At 36.7% G+C, this 21000-nt stretch overlaps 1 protein-coding gene across 2 annotated transcripts in view; it reads right to left on the bottom strand.

Annotated features, from left to right (window-relative positions):
- Positions 1-443: 443 nt before the first annotated feature.
- The window catches only part of NDFIP1 (Nedd4 family interacting protein 1), a 109238-nt gene continuing 88681 nt past the window's right edge, over positions 444-21000 (bottom strand). Inside the window, exons 3-8 of one of the 2 annotated variants that reach the window (XM_019663070.1) lie at positions 17019-17149; positions 13243-13330; positions 12216-12340; positions 10249-10315; positions 7245-7350; positions 444-1466 (exon numbers count right to left, since the gene is read on the bottom strand). In XM_019663070.1, coding sequence (XP_019518615.1) covers positions 7247-7350; positions 10249-10315; positions 12216-12340; positions 13243-13330; positions 17019-17149 — 515 coding nt within the window. In that variant the 3' untranslated portion in view covers positions 444-1466; positions 7245-7246. The remainder of the gene's footprint in view (positions 1467-7244; positions 7351-10248; positions 10316-12215; positions 12341-13242; positions 13331-17018; positions 17150-21000) is intronic. The other variant, XM_019663063.1, reaches the window with a different exon arrangement.

Genomic DNA, 21000 nt, shown 5'->3' with positions numbered 1-21000 from the left:
ACACAACTGAAACAAGAACAGAAATCAGGAGGAATGAGGAATCGTTAGCCTCAACTGGATGCTCACAGGACTTAAACCAGTTAGCTGTGTTCAACTGAGAGAAAGGGCAAATGCAGGGGGCATGCAGAAAATATTGGAAATACATTATCTAAGATCATGTCTATAAAATGAAGCATAATTGGGAATTCCAGGATGATTTAAGATCTCTACAACTCCTATTTTATTCCATTATCTTTTGCAGAACCAATGTTCACATACATTTTTAGGAATGCATTAAGTATGATATGAAAGAAGGGAACTTCCTGTGCCGAAAAAGAAGAAAAAATTGGCCCAAGACCAATTTTTTTATACTTACCGAATGAGTCCATATGAATGATTAGAAAAAATTGCCGTATCAATCAACAAATGCAAACCAAGAAATTAAACACTAATCTACAGCAAAAGTTGCTACACAAGAGACGTTTATTAATGTTCTGTTGTATTTACAGTTTTAACATAGCAAACCAAGGTGAATTACCACTTGGCAGAAAGCATATCATTCTACATTTATAACGTATCGGTTTCTGCTAACACATCATAAAAGCAAGTAGTACAGTATGTTAGGGATCATCTCAAAAGTTCCAAGCTAATTCTTTCTGTGCTCCTATTAGTTAATCCCCTCCCTAGTCCCAGCCCATGGCCTAATCATCAGGAGATAAAAGAAAAAGAAAAAGGGATGGGGGGCTTGGATCATACAGAAAGTGTCAAGAACTGCATTTTAGTAATTAAGCTGCATTTGTCCTTGTCCTTTCTATTTTATACAGTGACAACACCTTGACACAACAAAGAATGATACTGTAAATTTAGAATACAGACTATAAAAAAATTAATGCTTATTATTTACCAATTAAGAACATATTCTTGACCACACCTCAAATGTATTTTGCACTATGGTTTTGCTTCCTGGTGCACACAGTACAACTGAATACATTTCTAAATTTTAACAGCAAATATGAATTATGTGCAGAAATTCAGTCATAACAAAAGTTTTAACTTTTGAGAAAACCCCTTTAAAATGGCCAGCGTTATACATATCTTACACTAAAATATTTAATTCCAAATTCATTTTGAGATGGAGGGTGAATAAAGCAAGATTGCCCCCTACTGACTACAGGGACAAGGCTCATGCTATTTAAAATGACTACAAACAATAGATAAGGCATTATTAATACATCACAGACTTGATTGCAAGAGCTTTTTCAAACATTAACCACTAATGATTCCATGATTACAGAATTCTGCATTAACTATTAAAATTTTACACCTAGCAACAAATAAAGAGAAATGATCTTTTTCAACAGTACTTTATTTTCTTAAAGCAGGTGATTATTCCTCTGTGTTCTGCATGTTGATTCACTTCCTGCAGGTGTCCTCTTGCTTCTGGAGAGAGAATTCATAAACGCAGGAAGGCCTTTGCCAGAAAACATCTGCCAGAGAAGGATATTGAATATTAAAACTCTAGTTAGCTTATTTTGGCTGAAAGAAGGATGTGGTCACAAAAGAAGGCAGGATGTTTAGAGACACAAGAAGTACATTTTAACACAGCTTTAAGATTACTATACACTGACATCATAGCATTCAATAAACATTAAAATTTTTTGACATTATCAAAGGCTCTAGAACTAGAAAGAATTTAAATGCTTTCTTTAAGGTCCAAGTGGTCATCAGGGGTCTCTCTCTCTCCAAACCTCCTAACAAAAGAACGGAATGCAAATAGCACTTCCTTCATCGTACACTTAACCTCAACAGCAATGACTGAAACTTGGGGACAAAGACACAGTAAGATCCAAGTACACAGGTCATTTTCCTAATACACCTGAGCTGTTTACCCTGCCAATTCTGCCAGGTTCCACACGAGAAGATTTCCAGTAAGGATGCCAATGATGTCATGCTGTACTTAGAGCATGGCAAAGTTAAAAAAATAACTAAACTCACGGACATCACAAATACTTTTTTTAATCAATTAGGAAAAAAAGGAAATGTATTTTGCGGCACTTATCTCTGGGGGAGGGGAGAAGGTATCTGTAGAACCAAACTGATTTCTAAAAAGGAAAGCACAGGACTGAAATAAATGCTCTCAAAAATAATGTCCATATATCTTGTTAAATGTAGTTTTCATCCAATATTTTGAGGCTATTTCTGTATCGGCATAATAAATTGTTTTGGTTCTCATGGAAATAACAGGAAAAAGTACAAGTAACTAAATAAACACTACAGAGATACATTACTGAACAAATATTTATTGAGAAACTACTCTGCTACTCCCCACCAAATAAGAGGTGGATGGGCTCATGTATAGGCCTTTAGCTTACTTTTCCATCTTTCCAAATTACTGTAAAAACCACAACCAGCCCTTTTACATCTCTTCTGATTAGACAACTGCGTAAACCTTTAAAAGGCTGACAAAATGCAGAAAAGCTACAGTACAACAGTGGAGGAATTCAACATATTCTTTTTAAAACTGTTAGTACTTTTCCAAACTCCAAATTCAGTGGATGTTTTGATTTGAAGTAAACCAATGATACTGACACAAGTACAACTTTTCTTTAGATTGAGAGACCTCCAAATGTGCAGGGACAAAAACGCAAGAATATATAAGGAATTCTAAAAACCAAGCAGAAGCAAAAAGAAAATTGGTAGACCAATGTTCAGCGGAGGTTTTAGCAATGAACCTAAACTCAATAGAAACCTAACTAACTTTACTAATTTAGTTTTACCAATTCCTATTAGTAGATGAAAACTAATGTAATAATTACTATTAGATCAAAACACTAGAGTTTGCAAGAACATATCATATGATCCAGATAACTACCTGGCCACTTTCCTTAGTTCATGCTGCTTCCGCAGAAGTTAATCAGCTTTTAATAGAGCCCCAATGTCAGAGTCACCCAACAAACATTAAAGATCCACTAAGAAGACCTAGACTGGTTATTAATGGGTGACTCAATCACCACGCCAACTCCAAATGAAAACTACTAGAGAGTCACTCACTGCTCTCTAAGACCTGAAGGCCTGTTTAGGTCAACTTAACTCTCAAGCTATTACAAAAACAAGAGTGGAACTGGAGGACAGACAGGTTTTAGGGGCCATGGATGTCATTACTAAACTATAGATCATATCACTTCAGAAACAAAAGGACTCCAACAGCCTACAGATCATTTAATTCCAAGAGAAAGACAACCATTTCTTCTTGGTCACTATGTGACTTTTTTTTTCCACGTTCCATGAAAACATTTTTGTCTTGCTACTTTATAACAGTCTAGCAAATCAAACTTTAACTGGAGGAGAATTTTCTTTAATAAGAGAGGTACTAAGTAAGAGGGAGAAGATTATACAAAGAGAGAAATGAAAGCATTTCTCATCATATGGAAAAAGTAAAAATATCTGATGCTTAACAGGTGATGCTCACCAGGTCACAGTAATCACTATCTAACTACAAAGGGCCCTATCTCACTAATGCCAGGTCTTACAAACTCTCTCTCCTCCTATTTCAGATGCAGTTAAATTTAAAATAACGGAATTTAAAATCTATCAAGCTTCAATCTACAAGTGCTTTTGGAATAGTGTTAGATACCATTTAACTGCGTTACCACCTTACAGCTACTAGAGCTAACCATTCAATTAGCTGGCAGCACTAGAGGAAATGGTAATCAATAAAAATTTATTTTCCAGTTAACTGGTAAATAAGAACAAGTATGAATAGCTCACATTTTTTACCATTTCAAATAAAGATGTTTCTAAAAGGTATCTGTTTCTTTTTAAACAACACAGAAGGAACATTTTGTTTTTCCTGCTTCCTCACGGTCATACTTCTGCTCGGTGCCACTGTGCCCGCCTCTGGCAGTTTCTTCTAGTTTTTCTTACTGTGGGGTAGGAAACCAAATTTTCTTTTTTAAGCTTAAATGGGCTTCAAAAGCAACCTGAGCTGCCCCTATGATAGTGTTCTGCTTGTAACATCTACTTTGGCTGATTAGAAAGAGGCCTTTTGGGGTCATTTCAAGGTTTGTTTGTGTGTGCTATGTTTTGGGTAGCCTGAATAGAAAAGTCGCTATTCTTATACCTTTTTCCAGTAAAATGCTAGATCTCAGTACAGCACAGGAATTGAGTTGTTATTCTGATACAGCCAAGTTATTTTAAAAACTCCCTACCTGTGTCTTTCTGGCAAAAAGTAAGCCTACAGCTAGCATTTAACTAGTGACATCTTCATTAAAAAAAGAAAGAAGTCTCAATGAAAAATAATAAAATCTTCATGTTACATGATGGTTCTGTAGCATATCTTTAAACTTAAGTAAACTAAATTTTCTCTGAATTAGAGAAGGAAAACATTCTACATTAGGATCTGTATGGACAGTTCTTACCCCGCCAATGGACAAAAGAACTTTAGTCTCATGGGATATTATAGCTTATCCCCTCTGGGGATACTGAAAATTAGTAAGGAAGTCATTAGAATTCTGAATGCTGCTCTAAGCCCCCAAACCCTTCATTTAGAGCTCTGAATCCTCTGGGCATGTCAGGAATGATTCCAAATCAATGAGAATAGCAAAGTCAGACAGAAAAGCAAAGAAACCCTCCTCTGCCCTCCAATGGAGAAGCTCACAGACCTCTGGTTTTCCGAGAACTCCTCAAGCTCCGTAAGGCTCATGACTCCAAAATACAGAGACGAGTGGGTCTGTAATCTCCCTTCGCAGCTCCAGCAGAATCATCACAAGGACTACCTAGCTCAAATCATAACCCTAAAGATGCTTTGTTTCACATTTAGGATACTCCCATGAAACACTTCATAGAGTTTAGAAAATTAAAACAAAAAATAATGAATTTTATCAACAAAAAATCCTCAATAAGGTCCTTAACGATTCAGAAAAACTTGAGTTCAGGCTTTCTCTCCACCTGGTTATTTGTTATGTATTAGAAACAAGATAAGATGTGTAATCCCTAAGAAAGATGGAAATGTCCCTCTAACAGAAGAATGAAGAGAACAGACAGAGGTGTGACCTCAGTGCATTTAGAAAATCAAAGCTACCTTTCAGCTAGACTTACAGAAAATATTATTTTAAAACAAGGAATAAATTTGTCCCCTTAGTATACTCTGGACACTCATGGATTAGTGGAAATCTGTAGGTGATTTCAGCTCCCTTTGCAAGATGGCAAACTGTGGCAATCCCAAACAATTAACTTTTGAATATTTGGTAGGTACGAGTTAAAGCTAAGGCTTGGAAGTAACTATAAATTATAATTAGATATGGAAAGGGGAATAAAAGATGACCATGATATTGCATAAAACTGCAAAGAGCATCTGATAAGCCTCTTAAAGTTAGGATGTCCTAGACACAAAGAAAGACCCATCACAGGCATTAGGGCCTAGGCCAGTGGTGTCAATGTCCATCGGTGTCCAGACTTTGCAATCTACTTCAAGTTCAGGACATGCCACATACTTTTCAACACACAGTAAAACATTACCTTTCTTTAAAAAACAAACTCATAAACACAAGTGGTACTCTTAATGACTAAAATTTTCTTTCAAATAAAAGTACATATTCACTTGAAGAAACCAACTTTAACCAGCACAAGACTAAGTTCTTTATAAAAAATGCCTTATAAATATATCCCACCACGCATGTAGTATAGCTTATCACTAAAGCCTTCTGTTACATGCATAAGTACATTTAACTATACATGTAACGTGCTTAGTACAGCATCTGATATACAGAAAAGTTGATAAATATTATTATACCATGCTTGAAAAAAATTTTGTTACATTCAAGAAATTTCCATCATTATTCTGTTGCTTAAAAACTTTCAATGCTGTCCCACCACCTGGTAAATTAAATATGGTAGCTACTTTCTGGTCAAGAAATGCACATTCTGAGATCTACGTGAATCTATAAACTGACAGCTCCATTCTTAACATATGATTACCTATACAAACTACGATACTCCAACAGTGAATACAGACCAAAATGTTCACAGGGGGTTAGCCTTGCACTGAGCCAACGCGCCACTGGGCTTAAAGGGCTATTCTACGATGTCTATTGACTTCATTGTCCTTAGTCCATTGTCCAAATGGCCTTAGTACTCAAGATATTTGAGAACAGTCTCAACCTGGCTTTCCAGCCTCGCCCCTCAGCACTCCTTACGCTATGGATCAAACTGCTGTCCACACTTCTCTGCCTGTATTTCTGCCCTCCACTCTGCCTCAGGTGGTTCTGAAATTCTTCCCCACACCATCCAATTCCCACTAGTGGAAATTCTGCCTACCATTTCAGGTTTATCTCCCTTCCTACACCCTTTACCAAGCCCTGCCTGAGGCCTTTGACTGGCCTGGACCCTGGGTGTTGCTCAAGATACCTAGGGGCCAGGCCAGGACTGATCCACTCAACAGTCATAAGGAACAAAGAGTGAAACGTCCAAGAAGGCCTATCAGATCTTGTTACCAGAGAGGCTGCTCTCTGGGGAACTCTTTCCCAAGATTCCGGATCTCTTCTTTTTTCCAGCTACTGATGTAAGATGGAGTCAGCCTCTGGGGAAGAACACGGTGAATGAAAGAAGAGCCTCGGCAGGACTTTCCTCCTGTCCTGGGCAGGGAAAAGGCCCTTCCCCTCCCCCCCCTTCCTTTCTTGGGTTTGAGCTTCCTTACCACCAGCGTGGTAACCTCAGGGTGTGACCCTGAAGCAGGCACCAGAAAGCCAACTTATTTGTACCAAATGGAAACCTTGGTGGGCTTGTTAGCAGCCCAGGCAAAAGGAGTTCCTAAAGGACCCCATGGCGTCTCCCAACTCGGGGGTTTCAGGCCCCACATAATCAGAGCTGAGTGATTAGGCCTGAAAGGCTCCTTCTTGATACTGCCCTCTGGAACTGGTACATCAGTAAGCAGTGACTGTGGGATTCAAGATTCAAAGATCTAAAACCCTGAGTCCCAGCCAAATATCCTAGTTCCCTGATGACTACTAAGACCCCAGTTTTTTCTGCATTGTCAGAATATGAGATAATGTTTTCTCCTATGGCAGTTTTCCTAACTTACCTTTTCCACAGCTTTTTATAGAAACACCACTCACTAAACCCGAAACTGCTGAAAGGCAAGGCCTGTGGCTCCCTTACCTATTCTACATCCCCTACCCACAGGAGGAGTGCTCTACTCTCAACCTGAACAGAAGAAGCCTGCAATGCATCATAAAATCCACTGGGACTAGAATAATTTTTTTTAATACCTTTAATAAATAAAGAGAACTCTGGTCCTGGGGAGATTGGAGAAAGTTTCTGGCATCTTCCGAACTTTTGCATAATTGATAAATCCTCTGAGAAACAGGAGAAAGCCTAATTTAAAAAAAATAAATAAAGTCAAAATTGAATTTATAATTTCTATATTAAGTCCTCTCCCCAGAAATACCCCTCTTGGTAGCACTACTTCATCGTTTTTCTGCTAAAATCTATTGAAGCACAAGCAATTTCCTCCAAAATTTCCAAATTTTCCATTTCTCAGTGAGAAAACATAATCTCAAGAACCAAATAAAAGTCTCTTTTGCATATTCAGAATCTAATTGGTCTAAAAAGAAAATAAAAAATAAGATGGGGCCAAACATTCATATTTGGAAGCCTCATTGAGAAGCATTATCAAAACCTACACCTTCTGAGTTCCAAAACAGTATTCCAAGAGAATTAAGTCCAAAAAAAAAAAAAAAGAGGTTATAAGCTGTTTTTCTCAAGTAATAAAAAAAAGTTTCTTCTTTTCTTGTCATGGAATTCTTTTTTTTTTTTCCTGTCGACAGTACAGAATGTTGTCCACTAGATGTCAGGGTCCCCTTACCTATTATAACAATAATATTCTCAACACTAAACTATTTCTTTAGTCTTAAAAAATACATACAAATAGGGTACTTTGCCATTTATTTACTAGGCAGGTAAAAGAGTAACGCTGATTTTGCATGGCTACTCCAGAATCTATACATTCCCAGCAGTCTGCGCCTCGTGGAAGAGGCAGCTGAAAGGTGACATGCCCCTCCAATGGTGGCTCAGATACTCCTGCCCTCGTCCTTCAGAGATGGTCCCTGAGTCTTAGACACTTTTTAAACATCTTTATGGAGATATAATCTATATACCATAAAGTTCACCTATTTAATGTGTATGATTCACTGGCTTTTAGTATAGTTATGGAGTTGTGCAACCATAATCTAATTTTAGAACGTTTTCGATCACCCCTAAAAAAATCTGTACCCATTAGCAGTCACTCCCCATTAGCCTGCTCCCTCCTCATCCCCTCTCCCCAGCCCTAGGCAACCACTTCTTTTGGATACAGTTTAAAATATACTCACTCATTGGTGGAAAACTCTTTGTGCTCAGATAACTGAGAGTCATCAGCACTGAGCTCATGAACACCATTCTGTTTGGCACCAAAAGCAACAAGAGTATAGAGTCGGGGTCACCCCCTCAAGTGCTGGGTGGGGGGGATCCTAGTGAACTAGAGCGCATATAACCTGTATGGAGGGGGCAGCTACAGCTCAGCTCCAGTCAAAAGGTGGGTGCCATGGGGAGTGTAGGCCAGTTTTGCTAGATATTCCAATTTTTAAGAAAAGTAAAGAAAAATAAGATATTTTATGTTAACTCTTGATTTTTAAATGATGGCAATAAAAAATATTCTGAAAATAACGGTAGAACAAACAAACCACAACTACAGGCTCGATGTAGTTCATGAGCTGCCAGCTTAAGAATTCTATGTAGACCTGGTCCTTATAGGAAAAACTCCAAAAAAAATTGGTTCTCTCTGCAAGAGAAGTTCCAAATATGACCCAAACATTGGGTCCAGATATACTAAGTACACATCCAAAGTCTCACCATTTTTAGCTTACCTAGTAAGCAGTAGGAGAGCAACAATGATCAATTATAAAGTATTATAAATTTCTCTCCCATGAAACTTTATTTAATATAGAAAGGAAATCAGTCCATTAAATTTCTTTAGATTATCTATGCTGTCAACAATCACCTGAAAATATGCTTAATGGTTCTTTGATGCATTCAGGATTTGCTTAGACTTTAGGCTTATGGGAAGAGGGGGAGTCTGCCTTTCCCTTAAAGACACAGTTTGAGAATAAGCAAGAACTTCCTCCAAAGTAACTCTCTTGTAGGTCATTTTTATTAATAAGCTTCTCAATAATCAAGGGAGGGGGGTAATCACTATTTCTCTTTCCTTAGAATTCCAATGACTATAGAGTAGATGATGCTATTGGGGCAGTGAGGGATGGTATGATGGATGACTTGTACTTACTAAATAAAATTCAGCAAAGGGTCAGCAATGCATGGCTCTGTCACCCTAGGTAAAGAAGGTAGGTCCTGACTGTGTTAAGCACCTGTTGGGCATGGTGCTATACTTGTGCTAGCCAAACCCATTAACAGCACTGCCATCGAGGATCTTAATTAAGGAGGCAACAAGAGGCCCAAAACAGGAGACAGAAAAAAGTGATGTCACAGAAGCAGAGCAACAGCTACAGAATAGCCCTGTTATTCTTTTTTTACGCCTGCTATTATTTTATAGAAATGATGTCATTTACCTCAGTGTTCATTTCTTTGCTTTAAAATGTCTTAGAAGAAAAGGTTTTAAAATACATATTTAGAGTAAAAGATATGATCTTAAGACCAACAACCTGAAATGTCTGACATTAAAAAAAAAAGCCTCTTACATCACAAAGTAATTCTTATTCTCACTAAAAATGAACTAAAGAATTCTGGAAACCCAATAGTGGTTCTTCCAGAAGTTATGTTTAGCAAGGCTATATATTTTCTGTTTTCTACTGACAGACTCAACTGAAGATGGGGCACATACACTCATGAGTATTTCAACTGATTACAATAAGCCTATAAGCAACTTGGGGTTGAGTGTGTGAACCCTTTGTGGTAATAACTCACAAAGAGAAAAAAATCTACAGGCTATAAAGTCATCTTATCCATGTGTCCCACTGGTCACACAGGGAACCTGAGAAGTGTATATAAATAGGTTAGGGAAAACCTACCACCACTAAGAGGTATTTTATTAACATGCATGTTATTCTGATGGTGATAAAAGCCTAATCTTTAAGAAAGAAATATTTTTTAAATTATACCTCTTATTGCTGACTAATATATTACCATATAGTAAGCAAGGTGAGGGTTTACTAAGAGTAGTTTTACTTCTAAAATTTAACATCGTCTTTTCTCTCCTTTGTCTATGTTAAAAGCACTTACCTAAAACCAGGAACACCCACCACAGCCAATACTGACCATCAAAATATCCAGGGAAATAGGTGGAAAACTGAAAAATAAAGCAAAACATTTCATAGCAGCTTAGCAGATACAATTTCACATTTTAACTTAAGGGCATGCAAAACACAAGACTTTATTTTGTACACGAATGCTGTCATTTAGCATTTAGCTGTCATTTACAATATTTTTTAAGCAAGTGGAAGTATTTCATGTATTACTGGTTGGAAATGCTTATGACATATGCAAATATATTTCCTTCCAGGGAAAAGCGATCTTGAAGTATGATAATATTCAGCTTTACAGGATCCTTGTTTTGAAAGTGCTCAAATCTGTTTTTTTAAATCTTTATTTTTGGCCCAAATAAGATTGGTCCTTCTAGAAATATGTTTTGATGATGCTTTTACTTTGCTTACCCAGTGCCCAAACCAAGTAGCCTCCTTTCTACTGAGCCCTGATTCTGTTCTTACTCCTCCCGTCATGCCCTGTTCTTGGAAGCTTCCTGGTTTTCATCATGATAATCCCCATTCCTGTGCCAGGGACTGGCCAATGGGAACTGAGGGCTGCTGAGAAGGTTTCTCTGCTCTTAAAGAGAAAGGGAAAAGAAGAAAAAGTTCCCTTTCATCTGTCGAGCAACCGAGCAACCGTTGTGTTTCTGCTGTGCTGTGCTGTGCTGCCTTGACCCTTGGGGAGGAGCAGCTATACCAGCATGCTGGGCAGAAACATCAGTTGTCCCTGATGACGTCAATGAAACACTGATTTAACTAACCTCTGTGTCAGGACTTGTTTCCATAGGCATAAATTTTTCCCACTGTTTTCTAAGCCAGTTTGAACTACATTTTTCTGTTACTTGCAGACAAAGCCATCCTAACTGATACAAGTTGATTTATTAAATTCAATTTTAAAGTTTAGTCAATTTAGTCAAAAATTTAGTTTAAAAAAATTGGCAGCTAATTTCATCTGTTTTCTATTGGGGGGCTTTGGTGTCCAAGAGTTTAATACAATTTGAGCATTAAAATATAGTGTCTTATTTCTTAATAACGATTAAGATTTAGAGAAGGAATGAAGAGAAACCTCTTTAGGATTTGGGTTCTTAATCTAAAGTCCATGTTTTAGATGAGTATATATTAGCTATCTGGGGGGAAAGCCCATAATTTTTATCAGGTTCCTAAAGGAACTTGGAATCCTAAAAAATATTAACAACTTCTTTAGAATAAGTTTGAAAAAATTCCAGTAGTCAGTTAACACCCATTAATTAATAATACCAATCTATGATGAATATATTAGTTTTATCTAGAAAGATGACAATATCAATAAACTCATCTGAACTCAGAGGATACTTTAATAAGAGACTAGATCTTTTATAACTTTAAATTACTTCATGCAGTTCTAACTGGTAACTTCCAAATCACTGAAGATATCTCTAATTTACTTTACAGATAAGGCCCCTAACAGAGTAGCACTCGTTAAACAGTTTTGACTCCCCAAACATTTTGGCATAACCAGTGATGCTACTGATAACCAATCCTGGAAGGGAGGGAGGAAGCGGGGAGAAAAGAAGAGAGGGAAGGAGGGAAGAAGATACACTAAAACTTCAGTAGAAGTAATAAGAGGTGATATCCTTTTTATTATAAAAACAACTAATTTCAGAATAAACATATTATCATATTATAATATAAACATTAAAAACAGAGAAAGCAGGTAGTGAGTAACTCGTAGGATAGATGCCCCTGGATCACCAATATTCAGTAGATTTAACTACAAAACTTGTATGCATGAACCAATTGCAATGATTTAGGTTCAACTTCATGAAACTAGCACAAAGGTTTGAAAATAATTTTAAATACTGACATAATGTAAAAATAAAAAAGCAAATAAAAAAACCCAAACATTCAAAGTTATTCTATTTATTATTTCTCTATAGAGTCTATCTTTTCTGGTGTATGACTTACCCTGACAATCAGGATCCACTTAATTAGAGAGAGACCAAATCCTGAAATGGCCCCATACCTTCCTGCAGCTGAAGTAGTCAGGCAAAAAGACAGGAAGAACCCAATCCAGTTGAAGAGGAATGCCACTGTAAAAGCAGGGAGGAAAAAAAGATGTCAGACATGTCCTTTACCCAAGAAGCAAGAGTGCCTTGCCTTCTCCACTTGCTTCTGCTTAAATGGCTTTCCCAGGGATAAAAGACAGCCCAGCCCGCCTTCCACAACCCTTACCCCACTCTCCCCAAAGCAAACAAGAAAACATCCTCTCTGAGTATCAGGTGTTTCACTATTGTCTACTGCTGCTCACTTTCAAAAATGCCTTAACACTCACCAAACTATGTACTTATGACTTTATGTGTTACACTTTAGTAAATAAATGTCTTGAACATTAAATCAGTGCTCCCAAATAATCTGACTCAAGTCAGTCATCCTCCTGCTTGTATGAATTTTGACACCTTACATAAGGTCACCTCTAAAAGCTCTGAATTTCTTTATGTCTTCTTTTCAATACAACAATTAAAAGAAATGGTGTTTCACTTCTAAGCGAGGCACATGGAAAGATAAATGCAAAATAACATCAAGGGAGAAAAATCACACTGACTTTTGATCTGTTAGAAAATAGAAGCTCCCAAAACAAAGTTCACCAGACAAAGGCATTTAATTTCTGCCCTGCAGGTCAGGCATGAGTAGAAAGGAACACAGCTAAGGGGACCTGCAGACCTGAAAGATGAGGCTTGGCTCATGTAAAAATGCAGCATCTCCATAACTGCTCTAATTATATTTTCCATAGACATTCATAGACGTAGACGACGAAAAGAAGGGATATTAAGATAAAAGTGTACTACGCTCTGACATCTCAGTAAAAGGTACCAAACAAATATAATGTTATTAAAATATTAGTTCAACTAGTGATTTTAATTCCATTAGATTCACCCATAATCCAAAGCACTCCGGTTTGTGGGAAATGGCTCTGCTAAGTGGATATACTTACTGAAAAAAGTTAACATAAAAATCCCATCATTTCCTATCCTCAGTTGGTCAGCATCATCAAAATCATCCCGACCCACAAAATCCTCATCCTAAACGAAAAGAAAAAGAAGGTAAATTCACAATGAATTATTTCTAGGCAAAGGAAAATAGAGAAAGGGATAAAAATAGTACAAAGGAGAAATGTACTGCTTTGGCTCAATTCAGGACTATGAGCATTAAGGCTCAGTACGTGCTGAAAATTTTCATTTTGTACCTGAAACCTAAATAATGTTATAAGCCGAAGTTACCTCTATAAAAATAAATTTTAAAAATGATCTAAATTTTTTAAAAATTTCATTGCCTAAAGGTAAAAGATAAAATTAAAGGAAAAAAAATCTTTCCTCTATCTCCATAGTTTTCTAAATGAAAGTTTTTCATTTTATAACCCAAGTTTATTTTTTTGTTTTTTTTGTTTTGTTTTTTTAGCTGAACCATCCTGCCACCTGTTAGCAGCTCAGCGGCAGCTCAGCTTGGGCTGGGAATCGAACTGGTGACCCTGTTGCTCATAGCTCACACTCTTGAGCGAGCTCTTAACCAACTGAGCCACTTGGCCGGCTCATAACCCAAGTTTTTTAACAATACACTTCAAAGATTATAAAGTTTTCTAAGTTTCTTTATATATATAATGATGTATATATGTGTGTGTGTATATATATATATATATATATATATATATATATATACACACACACACACACATACACACATACATACTTGCATATACGTGTGTGTGTGTGTATGCACACGCGTGTGTATAAGTAAGAAAATTTACTTACACATTTGGCTTAAATTCTAGAATGTCAGTAATCCAGGCCCCGTTTAGAGCCCAGAAATATTAGTAAGCCAGGGTCTAGTAAGGAGACACAACTGACTAGCTCAGGTGTTTTATGAGATTGACATAGCGGGGAAAAGGATAGCATGACCACACATAAAAAGTCTACGGGGCTGCCCACTGCTCAACTCCATCATCATTTGTTCATACTGGCATACAGGTCTGAAACAACCTCACTTCCAATTGTATTGGCAGACAGGATCCCTTCCATCCTAACTTGAAAACATAATATTCCAAGTCTAGAAAGAACATGATCTTGACCAACACTGACACCAATATATTGCAGCCTACCTTTTCAACTTATGTAGCTAAGATGTTGAAAAATAAATGAATATATGCTTAAAAGTAAAAGTAATAGACTTGTGCAGTCCAATGAGGGTTCATCAAATTAAATCAAACAAAAAACCTTCAGGGGCAATCAAAACTTGCCCTACACAGAAAAGGGACTTAGAAATCCATAACAAGCTGTTGATAGTGCTTTCCTCTGGGAGTGGGAACTAAAAAAAAATGAGTCAGTGGCAGCTTCCACTTCTAACACCACATTTCCTCTACTGTTTGAAATTTTTACAAGAATGTGTTTGTTTTATATATTTAAAAATACTAAATATCCAGTATTCTGACTTCATATTAGCGGGATAGCTAATTCTCTGCTAAATTAGAAACAAATTCTTTTTTTCCAAAATTACTCAAAGATAATACTACAAAAATACATGGAAGTAATTTCTAATACAAACAGTCCTCAACTTACGATGGTTCAACTTATGTGTTTTTTCAACTTTACGGTGGTGCCAAAGTGCTACACATCGACAGAAACTGGCTAAGCTAAGCTATAATGTTCATAGGTTAAGTGTATTAAACATACTTTCAACTTACATTAATATTTTCAACCTTCAATGGGTTTATCAGGATGTAATCCCATTGAAAGTCGAGGAGCATCTGTAATATTGCAAATGCCTTTTAACTGTTCTTTCTGTCCTCGGTATCTGTAGTACTGGGATTCCTCCTACAAATTGTTGCCAGGCTAATGTTTCTAAAATACTATATTTGCCTTATCATACCTTCTCAAACACTTTGAAGATTCTGGGTGACCTACAAATAAGTCTAAATGCCTCAGCCTAGCATTCAGGAGATTGCTACAACCTACAGTTCTAGTCACAAACTCTAACTCTTTGCTCAAGCAAAAACAATGACTACATGTACGGAACCTGACCTGCACCTAGATGAATTCACACTTCCTTTCTGGGCTTTTCCCTCTGGAATGCTCGTATCCATTAAAATTTGGGGCCCATTTCAAATCCCATCTTCCTCACGATCACATAGTAAAAAGTCAGTTTTTATTGCTCACTGCTTCTGTGCTGCTTAGCTAGGGGTATTTGTGGGCCTTTCCCCCAGCTGGATTTTAAGCTCTTGTATGGCAGGAACGTTGTCGTATACAAAGCTTTCTACCTATTTACTGCAAAATACACAGATTGCACGTTGTATAAACAAGTGCTCTATATAGGTTTGCTGAATAATATAGAACCCTTATGATGTTCCTAAATACATACACTTGTCAGATTCAAGTACTGTATTCTAAAGAGTTCTGTGATTAGTCAGAGCTAATCTCTTGGTCTACTTCCATAGGACAGTTACCATACATTTCAACAGGTCTAGAGAGTACATACAAGGACTTTGGAGTCTAGAATATCTGGGTTTGGCTCTCACCTATGCTACTTATTAGCTATATGACTTTGGGGAAATTATGTAATCTCTCTGGGACTCAATTTGTACATCTGTAAAATGGGGATAATATAATCCTCACCCTGTGAGGTTACTGTGAGGACTGGAAGCAATACACAAAACATCATATAAAAGCCTAAACATAGGACCAATCATGTTGTTTGCTTCTAAAACATAGTAGTTATATTAAGGCTGTTTAGCCCTCAGACAGTAAGCTCTATGTGGATTTTTAGTTTCCCCTGGCACCTACAAGAACTGAATCCACATCACGTAAAATCAGCCTAGACTGCGCTTACAAACTACTATTTCTGCCAAGCAGTGGTTTTAGGAGCCCTACCCCTAAAGATGTGGTCTGTAAACAGTTTGCTGCTCTAAGGCCTGAACTTCTGGGACTTGTGCCATTGCACTGCCCTGATTGAGTTTCTGTTCTTTCTTATCTTTCATTCTAGTTTCCTGCAGGGACTAGAGTCTGGAACCCTGATAACCCCACATTCCTGGGAACTGGATCCTGCTCCCCATCCTCCCAAGATCTGGCCCAAGGCCCTACCTGTATCAGCTTCAACCTGGATGAATATTTAAACCACAGGTATGACATCAAGAACTAAGAATGCCCCAAAAATCTCCAGCTCACTTTCATCATAACCCACCCCCACTCCCATGAATTAAATTAACATCAGGGCAGGTGGGATCTGAATTCACTATGACCCTACAGATGGCGCAATCTGGACTGCTGGGGGCAGAGGGGTTCACCTACATGATTGTTAGGACCCTTTTATGAGTTTACTTCTATAAAGTTCCACTTATTTATTCTCTCCATACATCTCCCTAACAGCTATCTACCTAACACCAAAATATTAAGTGTGCAGAATCAAGGCTAAGTCAGTATTTCCTAAACCAGCTCCTGCTCCAAGACTTTTCAGCCACGCCAGGAGACTTGAGAAGTGATGGGAGCAATAAGGATATAGGGAAAAGAAGCAGTCTTCACTGGAGATTTTCTGTTCATTTGTCATTTTCAGGAAGATGAGTTTATTGTCCCAAAATAAAATGTGCTTGTTTTTTTAAAACTAATTGTACTTTTACAATCATAAGTAATACATCAAAAGTGAATAATGAAAAAAAAAGTGAACAATGAAAATAACTTAATTCCCATAAAGCAGCCACCTAGTACCCCAGTAAATTGGACTTACTCTTCCAGGAACCAAAGGGATAGTAGCTTCAGCCTTGGTTCTCTCGGCTTCATCATAACTGGGCAGTGTTGTAGCCACATTGTAAGATGGAGGCTTTGGAAACCCAGACTCATCTTTGTAGTCAAAATATGCTGCAAAATAAAACGAAAGCCACAATTATATGATGATTAGCTGAATTAAGGGAAAAAAGGATATCCACTAACTGGCAAACAAAAACCAGGCATTCCTCTAACGGGACATGTATCATAGAATTGAATCAAAAGATGTTTACAGGTGACTATAAGAGCGGGAATCGTTTTTAAATTTATCCACTTTTCAATTATTTAAATCCCAGACTCACTTTGCCCTCCCAAGTGCTTTTGAACACTTTTCTCAACTGTTATGTAGTGTGTTCACAAAGGCATTTAATCTTAACTGTGGCATAAAGAAAACATTTAAACTAAAAATACTTCACCTGTGTGTGTAAATCTGTGCCATAGTTTCCTCCCATTTACAAACATGAAAATCAACTTTAAAAAAAGTTAAAAATCATTTCCCACAGGTGTGTTTGGGTACTTTGATACTTTCATATTATTTTTACCATGTACTATTTTCTATGATATACCTAAGGTTAACTAATTTATAGAACCATTATTTATCTGCATTAAATCTTTCATTTCCTCTTTTTAAGGTTTTATCTTCATTCTCATTGACTTCTATTATAAAAGGGTCAATATTTGCTACGAGAAAAAAAATCTATTTACAAGTGGATTTTTAAAATTTCTATACAATTTGAAAATATTCCTATAGTGTATCAAAATTAACATTTTTTTCTTTTTTCCTCTTTGAAAATTAACTTCAAATTTTACTGTAATTTGATATGAAATTATCAATAATTTGATAATTATTGAAATTATTAATCAATACAATTCACCTCATTAACAGAAAAAAGGAAAAAATTCTATTGTCTTCACATGGGTAAAAAAGAATTTTGTAAAATTCAACACCTACTAATAAAAAAACACTTAGCAAATTAAAAATTAAAAAAAACTTCCTTAATCTGATAGCAAATCTCTATGAAAAACCTAGAGTAAATATTGTCCTTAATGGTAAATTATTAAAAGCGCTCTCCCCTAAGTTTAGAGAATTAGACAAAAATGCTCTATCACCACTTTAATAAAACATTATCTTAGAGGTCCTACTAGTTGATGCAATATGGCAAGAAAAAGAAATATAAGACATAATTGGAAAGGAAGAAATAACTGTCCTTAATCATGGGTAACATGGTTACATATGTAGAAATCTAAGAGTACCTACAGACAAGCTATTAGAATAAATAAATGAATTTAGCAAAGACTCTGGAAACACAGTTAATATAAACCATCAATTATATTTCCAGATACCAGCAACAAACAGAAAATAAAATTATATATGGATCATTTATCCATAGCACCAAAATGTACTAAATACCTAGGAATAAATCTAATAAAAAATGCACAAATCCTCAATATTGGAACTTAAAAAATATTGAGAAATTAAAGATCTTAATAAACAAAGGAATATAGTGTTTAGAGGCTGGAAGATGCAAAAATTATAAAGATGTTAATTCTCTTCAAACTGATCTATAGATTCAATACAATCCCAACTAAAATTCCAGCAGGGTTTTTGTTTTACAAAACCTGACAAACTGATTCTAAAATGTACAGGGAACTGCAAAAGGTCAAAAAGAACCAAAGCAATCTTGAAGAACGAAAAGGCTGAAGGACATACATTACCAGATATCAAGATTATAAAGCTCCACAATTAAGACAGTAGGGCACAGGCACAAAGATCAATAGACCAAGTAACAGAATACTGAGTCCAGAAACACATTTATAGTCGCCTATTTTGACAAAGATGACACTGCAGTGCAGAGAAGAAATTTTTTTTTTTCAATAAATAGTGCAAGACCAACTGGATATCCATATGGAAAAACAACTTAATCTTAACTGCTACCTCACATTATACAGAAAAAACAACTCCAGATGAAATGCAGATCTAAATGAAAAAAATAAAATATCAAAGCTTTTAGAAAAAAAACTAGGAAAATGTGTTATTGAAACTAAATCTGCTGCTGCCACCTAATGCAATTTAAGGAACTTGATTGTTTTTCCATGTCAGAATAACTATTTAACATATATACACATGTATACATATACAGACATGCATATGTACATATTACAAAACATTTCCCATATAATTTCCGATAAAATGTCTTTTTACTTTTAATCAAATAATACTAAAGTCACATCACAAATTGAAATGCACAATTTGAATTAGCCTACTGCCATAGTAATTCTGAATACATGAATAAAATTGATACCTACTACATTAAGTTGAAGGGAAAAAACATTTTTATTTCCCTATTTCAAAAGACTTTTAAAAATGAGATATATCAATACAGATACCTCATATAATTTTAATTTTCATGAAAAGTTTAATAATTTTTTCAAGTTTAGTACATTCAAAACAAAAAAAATCCAATTTGTTAGATTGTTTAAATGTATGTATCGCAAATTAAAATAGGTAAAGTAAGTATACAAAATAATGATTTGTGCTTTTTTTCCTTCTACCCACATTCTGTTTCTAACCCTTTCCCTCATATATGGGCTAATAGGTAAACAAAGTCAACAATTATCTAAAAAAAATAAGCCATGTTAATTTAACAACAAAAGGGGGAAAGTGCCATTTAAGCCATTTTAGAGGTTTCCTTTAAAAAAGTAAAAATGGAAAACACCAGTTTACAAATAATAAAAAATTAATGGTTTTGAGGAACATGATCTCTAAAAACATACTTCCCTGACACTTCACTTACCTGGAACTCAAGAACTCAGTAAAGACCCAGGAAGTTAAGTTTGGGGTTTTCTTTCATTTTGTTTTTTGGTTTTTTTTTAAAGCCTCTACAGAGTCAGTTTGTTACTGAACCCAAGTTCATGTGCCTGATGCTTTGAAAGGCCAAAACTCAAAACATCAGAGTTTGAAACAAGGAGAGGTTTATTGATCAAGAAGGCGCCAACCAAGAAGATGGGCGACTTAATGGTACCTCAAAATCCATCTTGCTCACTGGACTAGACTGAGGGTTTTTAAGGGGTTAGAGGGAACTGGTATGCGGAAGTGCTGGTGCCAAACTTTAATTGGGGGACCTTGGCCATTTATGGTAAGGGGTGTCAGCACTGGCTCTTCCTGGACAACAGACCCTTGGCTTCTGAAAGGGTTCCGGTGTTCAAGTTCTGGTTATGCTCCAGTCCTGTGGTTCTGTGTGTGGCGTGGGGGTGCAGCTGGAAGTCAAAGTTCTCTCTCCTGCACATGCTTCAGCTACATGACGTGTGGTTTTGGTCTGTTGTCTCTGAAGAGCTACTCAGTAGGTTGTTAATCAGAATAGGACCATTTTGAGCTGTTCTGTGGTTACAGGATGAAATGTCACAAAACCCAAAGACTATTCAAGAGAGAGTTCTTCAGGCCTTATACTAGAAACAGTTTACCTTTACCTTTATACTCAATCTGAAGAAATTTTGTTATTTGCTGTTGAGGCCCACAGCAAGATTAACAAAAACAAAAGAGAAAGAGGTAAGGACCTCATGCTGACAGCAACAGGCGATGCCATCTGACAGCAAAGAGGAAATGTGATTCTTGAGTCAAAAAGTTCCATAAATCTTTTTTTTTTTTTGAAGATTTTATTGGGGAATTGGGGGAGAGGAACAGCGCTGGGGAATTAGGGGAAGGGGAACAGACAAGTTGCTGTCCTTTAGTTCTTCAGTCTAGTTATGGAGGATGTTGTTTCACTGGCCCATGTTGGTATTATCATTGCGCTCTTCCCAGGCAGATCAGTCACTGGCCTCTGGACAGCCGCTCACGGCAGCTCTTGGAAGCTCACACCGGCTGCCAGGTGCTCACGCTGGCTCCTGGCCACACACAGTAGCTTATGGCAGCCCACTGCAGCAGAGACTGCAGCCTACGCCGTTGC

Source organism: Hipposideros armiger, unplaced genomic scaffold (genome assembly GCF_001890085.2).
Source record: "Hipposideros armiger isolate ML-2016 unplaced genomic scaffold, ASM189008v1 scaffold_11, whole genome shotgun sequence".
Taxonomy (NCBI): Eukaryota; Metazoa; Chordata; class Mammalia; order Chiroptera; family Hipposideridae; genus Hipposideros; species Hipposideros armiger.
This window is presented reverse-complemented; position numbering and strand designations above follow the sequence as displayed.